The sequence below is a fragment of the Canis lupus genome, chromosome 20 (assembly GCF_048164855.1).
Source record: "Canis lupus baileyi chromosome 20, mCanLup2.hap1, whole genome shotgun sequence".
Classification (NCBI taxonomy): Eukaryota; Metazoa; Chordata; class Mammalia; order Carnivora; family Canidae; genus Canis; species Canis lupus.
The window spans coordinates 13,863,330-13,876,592 of record NC_132857.1 but is presented as its reverse complement, the minus strand read 5'-3'; the positions used below and the strand labels follow the sequence as shown (position 1 = coordinate 13,876,592).

Genomic DNA, 13,263 nt, shown 5'->3' with positions numbered 1-13,263 from the left:
TATACAAATACCTAGTAGAGTCCTATGTTCCCTGATGGTCCCTAGTAAGTACTTGATAGACTGACTTTGGACAGACATAGTTTCTCTTACTTTTGTCAGTAGAGCACTTATATCTCCATAGCAGTATGAGAAAAGCCTTTCTTAGTATTGCAACAGCTGGTATCAAAGTATGGTTGCAAATTCATTTATGATCCCTTTCAGAGCTAATGGCCAGAGACATCTGTGTGTTTTCTGTGTAATTAAAGGGTTAATAAATCCTTTCTTGCTGTTTGAAAATGTGCCCTTCAGTTAAGTCTCTGGCTGTCTTCCCCTGATAACATCCATCATAAGATTGAGCCAGAGCAGAATGATTTTCTACACAGTTTAACATCCACTGTTACATGTTAGTTAAGGCTTTCTCTCCTTGGTAAGCCGCAATAGGTAAATGCTTTTCCTAGAAAGAAAAGAACTAGAATTAAATCTCTTTTACATTAAGTTCTCTTGCTTTGGCAAAGTAGTCTATCCTCTAAGCTACAGAGCTGAAACTTTAAAACAATTATCTATATGGCTTATAAAGTATTTCAAAATTTGAATGTAAAAACATCTCTGAGAGTATAATATTTTTCTAATGCTAGATAGAATGAGACAGGTTTTGAGTGTTGATTTTTATTTCTTCTCTCAGGTGTGAGGGAGCTTTTGTAGAATTAAGAGTGTTTTAAGATGTGGGTGAATTTCAGAGCTGAGTGTTTGATAGCAAGAATAAAAAAGTTGTACATATAGAATACATCTTACCTTTGGTATTTTTAAAATAGAATGTTGTTCTGTCACAAATGTGACAAAATGAATAGCCCTTCAGGACAACTATTTCACAAATGCATAATTCATTTCAATTCCCACCTTCTTTTTCTTTGTGTTTAGCCATCGTCTGGAATATTTCAAGCCTTTCGGTTTTAACACACTGCTTGGAGAAGAATGGAAACAACCAGAATCAGAGCTGTGGCTAACAGAGAAACCTGATGTACAGGAGTATAGTAGATGACCATATCAGTCATTTCTCCTCTGTATCTTTTAAGGTAAACCAATAATAAGTATAATCTTTTTTAATCACGATACCGCCAGCACATTTCAAGAACTGTTTTCATGGAGTTCAGTGAAAATATAGTATCTCTGGCAAGTTGTATATGAGTTAGCAAGAGAATAGGAAGTTTGTAGATGACTTTATCTAGAAAGTTAAAATGTTTCTCAGAGTCATTTAGTCTAGGAGTCATCACGTCAATCAGTTCTATCTGCCTTGCATCACCATCACCCCAGATATCCCTGATTCTGTCAACCAACATCATTATTTCTTTCCACTTCCCTAAACTTCAGCCAGCCTGAGACTAGAATATGTTATTTGTGCATTTTTTTGAATTCCGTGTAATGTACAGTAATTCTTTACTTAGAATCTTCTGTGCATTGTTGAAATGGGTTGAAAACAATGACCTATTCCAGTTGACAGGAGATCCTCATCCGTTAAGGCATCATAAGTTACATATGTATTTAACCATCTGTTTTCCCTGTCTTGTGACTATTTTTAGTGTGTGGAAGGAAATGAAATGGTCTTGAATTGGGGCAACAGATTCTACTTTCATTTACAAACAAGTGACATTTTCTTAATGCTGTTAAACCAGATGCCAAAATGTCTTCATTTTATTTTGTAAACATCAAATACTCCTTATCTAGAGCTTTTCAAATTTTGAATTGTCATATAGTTCAGAGTTTGAAGCCATCTAGTAGATCATCTATGAACTTCTCCACCAAACCTGGTCCTTCACTAGCTTTCTTAACTAAGAGATTAGCAGTCTTAGAGAAGAATTTTTTTAAGGACTTTTATTTTATTATTATTATTTTTAAAGATTTTATTTATTTATTCATAGAGATGCAGGGAGAGAGAGAGAGAGAGGCAGAGACACAAGCAGGCTCCATGCAGAGAGCCTGACATGGGACTCGATCCAGGGTCTCCAGATCACGCCCTGGGCTGCAGGCGGCGCTAAACCGCTGTGCCACCAGGGCTGCCCTTAAGGACTTTTATTACTTGTACAGAGTACCTAGTTGTCTGTCTGTTTGACAATATATTTTATCCTCTTCTTTTCTATTAACAGAACTTGAATTTTTAGGGGCACTACTTAAAAACATTTTTCCAGATTTCTTTGCAGTTAAAAATGACATGATAAAACGGTTCAGACTAATGAGATGTATGTATACATTGTCCAGTAGATCATTAAGAAAAGATGTTTTAACGGTGAAAGATTCAGCTGCCACATACCTTTTACCTTTTGTCTTTTTCTCCTGAATTGCATAATTGAAACCTGAGGTAACACACTAGCTGTATTGTATCAATGAGGAGACAGTCAATGAATAGTCAGCTGAGCAACAAGACAAAGGAGCCTGGGTTCTAAACAGTGCAATAGAGTAATGTATCATATCTGGACTACCTACCTATAGATTTCTTTATATAGGAGAAAATAAGCCACCTAATTTGTTTTTCTAAATTAATCTATAGGTTCACTACAATCCCAGTTAAAAATCCCAGAGGGAGTATAAATTGACAAACTGACTCAAATTTTATATAGAAATACAACGGACCGGGGTGCCTGAGTGGTTCAGCAGTTGAGCGTCTGCATTTGGCTCAAAGTGTGGTCCCAGGATCCGGGATCGAGTCCCACACTGGGCTCCTTGCCGGGAGCCTGCTTCTCCCTCTGACTGTGTCTCTGCCTCTCTCTCTCTCTCTCTCTCTCTCTCCCTCTCTCCCTCTGTGTCTCTCATGAATAAGTAAATAAAGTCTTTAAAAAAGACAAAAAAAGAAATATAAAGGACCTCAAAATAGCCAAAACAATTTTGAAAAAGAACAAAGTTGGAGGACTTATACAATCTGACTTTAGAACATACTATTAAGATTCAATAATGAAGGCAGTGTGCCCTTGGCATAGGTTTAAACAAATACATCAATGTAACAGGATGGAGAAACTAGAAAGAACAATGTGCAATCAGCTGATTTTTTTTTTACAAAGGTGCCAATGTATTTAAAAAGGAAAAGGATAATCTTTTCAACAAATGGTATTGAAATAACTATAAAAAACATGAAAACAAAATCAAAACCTTCTCTCCTACTTAAAAGTCTACAGAAAAATTAAATGTAACTGGTGAAATGAAAACAAATCTAGGAGAGAATCTTTGTAATCCAGGTTAGAGAAATATTTTTTTTTTCAGATAGGACATGAAAAGCAATAATTTAAAAGAAAAAGAGAAATTGGACTTCATCAAAATAAAAACTTTTTGTTCATCAAAAACTTCCATTAAGTGAAGAAGCAAGCCACAGATTGGAATAAAATATTCAAAGTACCCATATCTGACAAAGGATTCTTACCCAGAATATATGAAGAACTCCTGTAAATCAGTAATAAAAGAAGCCAGTTAAAGAAACTTCACAGAAAAAAAATATACAAAAGTAAATATATAAAGTTAACATCACTTATCATCAAGGAAATGCACATTAAAACCATAACAAGATACCACTAAATGACTAAAATTACGAAATATACACATCGGTTAAATTGGTTAAAGCTGAAAAAGACTGACAATAATGGGAATAATGTCCAGCAATAATGGGAATGTGGAGTACCTAGAACTTTCATACACAATGGATAGGAATGGAGTATATGGTACACGAACTTTGGAAAAGTGGAAGTTTCTAAAGTTAAATACACACCTACTCTGTGTTTCAGCAGTTTCATTCTTAGGTATATACTCAAGAGAGTATATACTCAAATGAGTATTTATAGCAGTTTTATTCATAACACAAAACTATAAACAATCGAGTTTCTATCCACATGATAGACAAGCTGCAATATACTCAGACAGTGGAATACTACTTATGAAAACGAATGGACTACTGGTACATGCATGAGCCTACATGAATCTCAAAAGCATTACATTGAACAAAATAAGCCAGATACAACATTCTGTATAACTATTTATATGAAGGCCAATTATAGGCCAAACCAGGCTGTTGTGATGCATCTCAGAACAGTGATTGCTCTGGGTGAGGGCAGAGGATTCCAATTGTCTGGAAAAGGGACATGAGGGTATTTGAGGGAGTGGGTAATTGAAATGTTTTGTATCTTGATGTGGCTGACAGTTATGTAGTTGCATACATTTGTCAACATCCCCCAAGCTGTATGTTTAAGATTTATGATTTTACTACATGTGAAGTATATCTTAATAAAATATTGTTATGAAATAAGCTGTAAATTAAATGGAGTTAACTTCTGTATATTGTGGCATTGAACAATCCCTGTGCTAGTTAAATGTGACTTAGTAACTAATTCTTTTCATTTATTCCGTCTTCTGTCTGAAAAGAGAACTGGTATAAAATAAATATTGATTTTTACAAAAGACCATAAGTGTCTTCATAACTACATAGTATGATGCCATTGTTAGGCATCCTACATAAATTCAGAAAATAACTTGAAAACGGACAGTAGTAACTAATTTAATGTGGCAACAATATGCCAGTTTTGGATAGGAAAGCCTTATTTAAAATGATCTGTGGTGGGATGCCTGGATGACTCAGTGGTTGAGCCTCTGCCTTCGGCTTAGGGTGTGATCCTGGAGCCCTGGGATTGAGTCCCACATCGGGCTCCCTGCATGGAGTCTGCTTCTCCCTCTGCCTCTGTTTCTGCCTCTCACTGTGTGTCTCTCATGAATAAATAAATAAAATCTTAAAAATAAAAAAAAAGATCCATAGTGACTTATAAACTACCTGAAGCAATTTTATAAATGCATAAAAAACTATCCAAAAAAAGATGTATTTAGTGTGTCCTGATTTGAGAAGTGAATCAATCATTCTTAATCACAGGCTCAGCTATAAAGCATAACTGTTTATAATGGGAAAAGTAAAGCACAAAATACTTTAGATCTAACCATATAAAATATTGAATTTGAATGTTGTGGTTGGTTTGTGAACTTTCTAATACCCGATAGGTATCCTGTTTTTATCTGTTTAGGTGTGTTTAAAACATCTCTTTACTTGTTTTCATCTAAATAAATATTTTTCTTCTTCTGATACTAAGCAAGCAAAAGCATCTTATATAATCCTTTTCTTTTGAAAGGAACCTGCAGTTCAACCACAGAATTTTGGAAAATTTGTCCATTAGTAGCACACAAACAGTACATTCAATAGAAAGTTAGTATTTGAGAGTGGCATTTGTAATCACTGTTTTGAATTTGTTTTTCAACTTCAGGACCACAAAAGAATAATCATTCCTTTGTTTATGGATAAATATGTATACATTTATATGTATAAATGCATTTCCTTTCCGTGTTCTGAATTGTTTACTACAGTATGATGCAGATTCTCTCCTCACCACCTAAATAGATTACACAGTGTATGCATTTATTCAAGTGTTTTCTCATGCTTTTTCACAGCTCCAGTAAAGTGTAAGTCACAGTTCAAGGGGAAATACAGTAGTTCTCCCTACCCCACACCTGTAGTTTTTCTTTCAGTGGTTTCAGTTATCTACAGTCAACTATGGTCCAAAAATATTAAATGGAAAATTCCAGAAAGAAACGATTCATTAGTTTTAAATTGCATGCCTTTTTGAGTATCCTGATGAAATCTCACAATGTCCTGTCTGGGACCTAAATCATCTCTTTGTACAGTGTATCCACACTATATATGCACTACCCGCCCATTAGTCACTTAGCCATCTGGTTTATCAGATCAGCTGTCACAGTATGGCAGTGCTTGTGTTCAGAGAACCCTTATTTTACTTAATAGTGGTCCCCAAACTCAAGGGTGATAATACTGGCAATTCAGAGACGCCAACGAAAAGCTGGAAAGTGCTTCTTTGAAGTGAAGAGTTGAAAGTTCTTTAAATAGGGAAAGAAAAAAAAAACATTTTGAGGCTGCTGAGATTTATAGTGACAAATCTGTGAAATTGTGAAAAAAGAAATTTGTGGTTTTGTTATTGATCTCTCACTGTACCTAATTTATAAATTAAACTTTAGCACAGGCATGTATGTAGAGTATATATAGGGTTTAGTACTAACCATGGTTTTAGGCATTCACTGGGGATCTGGGACATATCCCTCACAGATAAGGTGGCAGGAAGGGCTACTAAACACTTTGTGTTTTTAGCCACCAACTACTACGTTTTGATGTGAAAAAAAATTGCCACAAAAATATTTAAGTTCTTTTCCTCCTTTTTAAGACATTAGGCTTTGGGGGCAGAAGATAATGAATAGAATTTAATCTGATATTTAAAAAGAAAAAGGATACAAATGGGGAAGCAATAACAGTAAGCCCTCAGCTCTTCCAGTCATGCTGCAAAGCCCAAGGATCTTCTCTTTCCCATTTAAGTTTCCATATTATTTGAATATTGCTTTATTAGAGCACTTATCCTACTGTGTATTAGGCTCTTCTCATCTTCTAAGCCTAACATTTTTTACTCCAGTTATACAACCAGTTGTATTCTGTGAACTCACAGCAACTTGCCTTAGCTGCACTGTGTACTCCTTCCTTCCTGCACCAGGGCTTTGCTGCTGCCTCAGCTGTGTGGAACACAGGCAGGAACCCCCTTAAGCATTCTCACACATCAACTATCCTTGGATAGGAATAGGGAGCTATCCTTGGATAGGGAGCTAAACCCCATGGGGCAATTCTTGAACAAGGAGGATGAGAGGCAGTGGTTAAATACAAATACACCTAAGGGACCTTCCATGTGGCTCTTCAGAGGTTTACTAAAGGGGCTTGTACCAGTTGCTAACTGATAGCAGCAGCAGCCAACTCATAGCACACGATATGGCCTTTTCCTCATTTCCTGTTTGACTCTTCCTACTTCCTACTTCCCTACTCCTTTATCAAAATCAACCTATGTGCAAGCTCTTGTTCCAGTTCTGTTTTATGGGGAACCCAGGCTATGTCCAGTGTTAGCTGAAGTGGCCCTAGAAAATATCTTATCAGGATGGGACTCAGGACTGTTATCATTCTTGGGGCAATTTAGTGATAGAGACCCCACTGGTGGTGGTGGTGTGATGAACATGGTGTAATATCACAGTTATTAAGGCTTTCTTCAGTGGTAGACTAGCTTGAGGAGCTGATGAAAGGTCAAACATCAATATAAGTGAGAGTAGCATTGGGCATGGAGATAGTGGTAATAACAAGGATTGTGAAGTTGACCGCTTCTTTTCTATTTTTTTTTAAAAGATTTTATTTATTCATGAGAGACACACAGAGAGAGGCAGAGACATAGGCAGAGGGAGCAGGCTTCTTGGAGGGAGCCCGATGTGAGACTCAAACCAGGACTCTGGGATCACGCCCTGAGCTGAAGGCAGATGCTCAACCACTGAGCCGCCCAGGCATCTCGGCTTCTTTTCTTTTTAAAATAATTCTGACGTTGAAAAAAATTTTTTTTAAGATTTCACTATTCATGAGAGACAGAGAGAGAAAGAGAGAGAGAGGCAGAGACAGGCAGAGGGAGAAGCAGGCTCCATGCAGGAAACCCGACGTTGTACTCGATCCCAGACCCCAGGATCATGCCCTGGGCTGAAGGCGGCGCTAAACTGCTGAGCCACCTGGGCTGCCCTGAAAAAATTTTATTTGGTATTTCTACATTAATAAAAAATTACAGGGATCCCTGGGTGGCGTAGCGGTTTGGCGCCTGCCTTGGGCCCAGGGCGCGATCCTGGAGACCCGGGATCGAATCCCATGTCGGGCTCCCGGTGCATGGAGCCTGCTTCTCCCTCTGCCTGTGTCTCTGCCTCTCTCTCTCTCTCTGTGACTATCATAAATAAATAAAAATTTAAAAAAAATTACAATTTGGAATTTGGAGAGGGTTCTAGGTGGTGGAATAGGAAACAACAGGAATCTCTGTCCCCACCTAGGCAACAATTGCTCTAGTAGGACTGATACAACTTCCTTTTTTTTTTTTTTGTAATTCTGAAGACTGTTGAAGGTGGAGTTGTGGAGTTGACTGCTTTTTGAAAAGTCTTTAGGAGATATGAGAACAAAATAGGCAACTACAAATTCAAGGTACACTATGAACATCAGAAAAATGCACCTCAGTATTTGAAAAGCCCTATTTACATGTAGTAGCTGAAGCACAAACAGTATGGAAATTCAAACTCAGGGTTTAATGGTAAGTATAACTACACTACTGAATACTGAGCCTTGACAGGTCTCCTATTTGAAATGAGGGGTCTATTATGGAAAGAGTGAGATTCTGAGACCTGGGATGGGGACATGTGTGTGGATGAGCCTGTTCTAGCATATCTTGAACTCCAGATTTTCCTTCACTCTCTGGACTGGTAGAAGCAGCCCCCTTACCCTTGTTGGAGGCAATCATCCTCAACTTGCCGTGACACTTACCCCCAAAACCTGAAGTGGGTGCCTCATAAATAATACTTGTTCTCAAAATTGTGCCATCTCCTCATCAGACTTAAAATGAGAATCAGATTGCAGCACTTCCCAAAGGGTAGTGGAAGTAATAAGTACATGTGGTGAGAAGTATTGTGCACACTGAAAGGATAGGACCTGGAACAAGGGGAGCACATGTTGGAGTGTATCTAGAAAAGTCAGTATCTGGGGCTGGAAAGGGGAAAAGTTTATTGACATGGGATGTTAAACTTGGGGCTTAACATCTTGACAAGGACACCTAAAACTTGCTTTAATATGCTGCCCAGTTAATTTTTGCAATTGGATAAAATGGTGGCTTATAGTAAATGAAGCAGAAGTGCTAAAATTGCTTTGGTGGAGTCATTGAGGAAAGATCAGAGACTTAGATTATAACGTTTTGATGTTAGACCATAAATATAGAATGTTACATGAGACCAGAAAACCCACCATCTGAATGTGTTTACCTCGAGGAGAATAGAACAGAGGAAACTGCTGGGTCACAACTGTCATTCTTAGAAACTCAGTTGTGACCTGACGTATAGATAGCTTTTGTATCCCAGAACTGAGTAGGGCAGTGTTGCCATAGAACTGGGATGTCCAGTGTTGATGGATAAGATACATTTCCAGAATATTAGATTCCTGTGGAGACACTAATTAACAGAAGCTCTGTGACTGTAATTACTCTAATGAGCAGCAAAGCAGGAGTGACCGTCAGAGTGCATTAACATCAGATATCTGTGACTTTAGCTGATAGTCCAAGGTGTACCTAAGAGTGATATGGGTGGCTAGCCAATTTACACACCAGAAAAAAAAAAAATTGAAAACTGGTGAGCACTCTGCACTGAGCAAAATGACTAGAAGGAAAACCTCACCTCAAAAGAAAGAATCAGAAACAGTCCTCTCTCCCACAGAGTTACAAAATCTGGATTACAATTCAATGTCAGAAAGCCAATTCAGAAGCACTATTATACAGCTACTGGTGGCTCTAGAAAAAAGTATAAAGGACTCAAGAGACTTCATGACTGCAGAATTTAGAGCTAATCAGGCAGAAATTAAAAATCAATTGAATGAGATGCAATCCAAACTAGAAGTCCTAACGACGAGGGTTAACGAGGTGGAAGAACGAGTGAGTGACATAGAAGACAAGTTGATAGCAAAGAGGGAAACTGAGGAAAAAAGAGACAAACAATTAAAAGACCATGAAGATAGATTAAGGGAAATAAACGACAGCCTGAGGAAGAAAAACCTACGTTTAATTGGGGTTCCCGAGGGCGCCGAAAGGGACAGAGGGCCAGAATATGTATTTGAACAAATTCTAGCTGAAAACTTTCCTAATCTGGGAAGGGAAACAGGCATTCAGATCCAGGAAATAGAGAGATCCCCCCCTAAAATCAATAAAAACCGTTCAACACCTCGACATTTAATTGTGAAGCTTGCAAATTCCAAAGATAAGGAGAAGATCCTTAAAGCAGCAAGAGACAAGAAATCCCTGACTTTTATGGGGAGGAGTATTAGGGTAACAGCAGACCTCTCCACAGAGACCTGGCAGGCCAGAAAGGGCTGGCAGGATATATTCAGGGTCCTAAAGGAGAAGAACATGCAACCAAGAATACTTTATCCAGCAAGGCTCTCATTCAAAATGGAAGGAGAGATAAAGAGCTTCCAAGACAGGCAGCAACTAAAAGAATATGTGACCTCCAAACCAGCTCTGCAAGAAATTTTAAGGGGGACTCTTAAAATTCCCCTTTAAGAAGAAGTTCAGTGGAACAGTCCACAAAAACAAAGACTGAATAGATATCATGATGACACTAAACTCATATCTCTCAATAGTAACTCTGAATGTGAACGGGCTTAATGACCCCATCAAAAGGCGCAGGGTTTCAGACTGGATAAAAAAGCAGGACCCATCTATTTGCTGTCTACAAGAGACTCATTTTAGACAGAAGGACACCTACAGCCTGAAAATAAAAGGTTGGAGAACCATTTACCATTCGAATGGTCCTCAAAAGAAAGCAGGGGTAGCCATCCTTATATCAGATAAACTAAAATTTACCCCAAAGACTGTAGTGAGAGATGAAGAGGGACACTATATCATACTTAAAGGATCTATTCAACAAGAGGACTTAACAATCCTCAATATATATGCTCCGAATGTGGGAGCTGCCAAATATATAAATCAATTATTAACCAAAGTGAAGAAATACTTAGATAATAATACACTTATACTTGGTGACTTCAATCTAGCTCTTTCTATACTCGATAGGTCTTCTAAGCAAAACATCTCCAAAGAAACGAGAGCTTTAAATGATACACTGGACCAGATGGATTTCACAGATATCTACAGAACTTTACATCCAAACTCAACCGAATACACATTCTTCTCAAGCGCACATGGAACTTTCTCCAGAATAGACCACATATTGGGTCACAAATCGGGTCTGAACCGATACCAAAAGATTGGGATTGTCCCCTGCATATTCTCGGACCATAATGCCTTGAAATTAGAACTAAATCACAACAAGAAGTTTGGAAGGACCTCAAACACATGGAGGTTAAGGACCATCCTGCTAAAAGATAAAAGGGTCAACCAGGAAATTAAGGAAGAATTAAAAAGATTCATGGAAACTAATGAGAATGAAGATACAACCGTTCAAAATCTTTGGGATGCAGCAAAAGCAGTCCTAAGGGGGAAATACATCGCAATACAAGCATCCATTCAAAAACTGGAAAGAACTCAAATACAAAAGCTAACCTTACACATAAAGGAGCTAGAGAAAAAACAGCAAATAGATCCTACACCCAAGAGAAGAAGGGAGTTAATAAAGATTCGAGCAGAACTCAACGAAATCGAGACCAGAAGAACTGTGGAACAGATCAACAGAACCAGGAGTTGGTTCTTTGAAAGAATTAATAAGATAGATAAACCATTAGCCAGCCTTATTAAAAAGAAGAGAGAGAAGACTCAAATTAATAAAATCATGAATGAGAAAGGAGAGATCACTACCAACACCAAGGAAATACAAACGATTTTAAAAACATATTATGAACAGCTATACGCCAATAAATTAAGCAATCTAGAAGAAATGGACGCATTCCTGGAAAGCCACAAACTACCAAAACTGGAACAGGAAGAAATAGAAAACCTGAACAGGCCAATAACCAGGGAGGAAATTGAAGCAGTCATCAAAAACCTCCCAAGACACAAGAGTCCAGGGCCAGATGGCTTCCCAGGAGAATTTTATCAAACGTTTAAAGAAGAAATCATACCTATTCTCCTAAAGCTGTTTGGAAAGATAGAAAGAGATGGAGTACTTCCAAATTCGTTCTATGAAGCCAGCATCACCTTAATTCCAAAGCCAGACAAAGACCCCGCCAAAAAGGAGAATTACAGACCAATATCCCTGATGAACATGGATGCAAAAATTCTCAACAAGATACTGGCCAATAGGATCCAACAGTACATTAAGAAAATTATTCACCATGACCAAGTAGGATTTATCCCTGGGACACAAGGCTGGTTCAACACCCGTAAAACAATCAATGTGATTCATCATATCAGCAAGAGAAAAACCAAGAACCATATGATCCTCTCATTGGATGCAGAGAAAGCATTTGACAAAATACAGCATCCATTCCTGATCAAAACTCTTCAGAGTGTAGGGATAGAGGGAACATTCCTCGACATCTTAAAAGCCATCTACGAAAAGCCCACAGCAAATATCATTCTCAATGGGGAAACACTGGGAGCCTTTCCCCTAAGATCAGGAACAAGACAGGGATGTCCACTCTCACCACTGCTATTCAACATAGTACTGGAAGTCCTAGCCTCAGCAATCAGACAACAAAAAGACATTAAAGGCATTCAAATTGGCAAAGAAGAAGTCAAACTCTCCCTCTTCGCCGATGACATGATACTGTACATAGAAAACCCAAAAGTCTCCACCCCAAGATTGCTAGAACTCATACAGCAATTCGGTAGCGTGGCAGGATACAAAATCAATGCCCAGAAGTCAGTGGCATTTCTATACACTAACAATGAGACTGAAGAAAGAGAAATTAAGGAGTCAATCCCATTTACAATTGCACCCAAAAGCATAAGATACCTAGGAATAAACCTCACCAAAGATGTAAAGGATCTATACCCTCAAAACTATAGAACACTTCTGAAAGAAATTGAGGAAGACACAAAGAGATGGAAAAATATTCCATGCTCATGGATTGGCAGAATTAATATTGTGAAAATGTCAATGTTACCCAGGGCAATATACACGTTTAATGCAATCCCTATCAAAATACCATGGACTTTCTTCAGAGAGTTAGAACAAATTATTTTAAGATTTGTGTGGAATCAGAAAAGACCCCGAATAGCCAGGGGAATTTTAAAAAAGAAAACCATATCTGGGGGCATCACAATGCCAGATTTCAGGTTGTACTACAAAGCTGTGGTCATCAAGACAGTGTGGTACTGGCACAAAAACAGACACATAGATCAGTGGAACAGAATAGAGAATCCAGAAGTGGACCCTGAACTTTATGGGCAACTAATATTCGATAAAGGAGGAAAGACTATCCATTGGAAGAAAGACAGTCTCTTCAATAAATGGTGCTGGGAAAATTGGACATCCACATGCAGAAGAATGAAACTAGACCACTCTCTTGCACCATACACAAAGATAAACTCAAAATGGATGAAAGATCTAAATGTGAGACAAGATTCCATCAAAATCCTAGAGAAGAACACAGGCAACACCCTTTTTGAACTCGGCCATAGTAACTTCTTGCAAGATACATCCACGAAGGCAAAAGAAACAAAAGCAAAAATGAACTATTGGGACTTCATCAAGATAAGA

The 13,263-nt window shown here is 38.1% G+C and overlaps 1 protein-coding gene across 11 annotated transcripts in view; it reads left to right on the top strand.

Annotated features, from left to right (window-relative positions):
* C20H4orf33 (chromosome 20 C4orf33 homolog) overlaps nucleotides 1-13,263 on the top strand; it is a 312,784-nt gene that overhangs the window by 19,901 nt on the left and 279,620 nt on the right. For 5 of the 11 annotated variants that reach the window (XM_072788392.1, XM_072788395.1, XM_072788397.1 and 2 more), the window contains one exon: nucleotides 898-4,415. In XM_072788392.1, the coding sequence (XP_072644493.1) occupies nucleotides 898-1,018 (121 nt within the window). In that variant the 3' untranslated portion in view covers nucleotides 1,019-4,415. Of the gene's footprint in view, nucleotides 1-897; nucleotides 4,416-13,263 lie in introns of those variants that run through there. The other 6 variants (XR_012012787.1, XR_012012789.1, XR_012012788.1 and 3 more) reach the window with 2 other exon arrangements.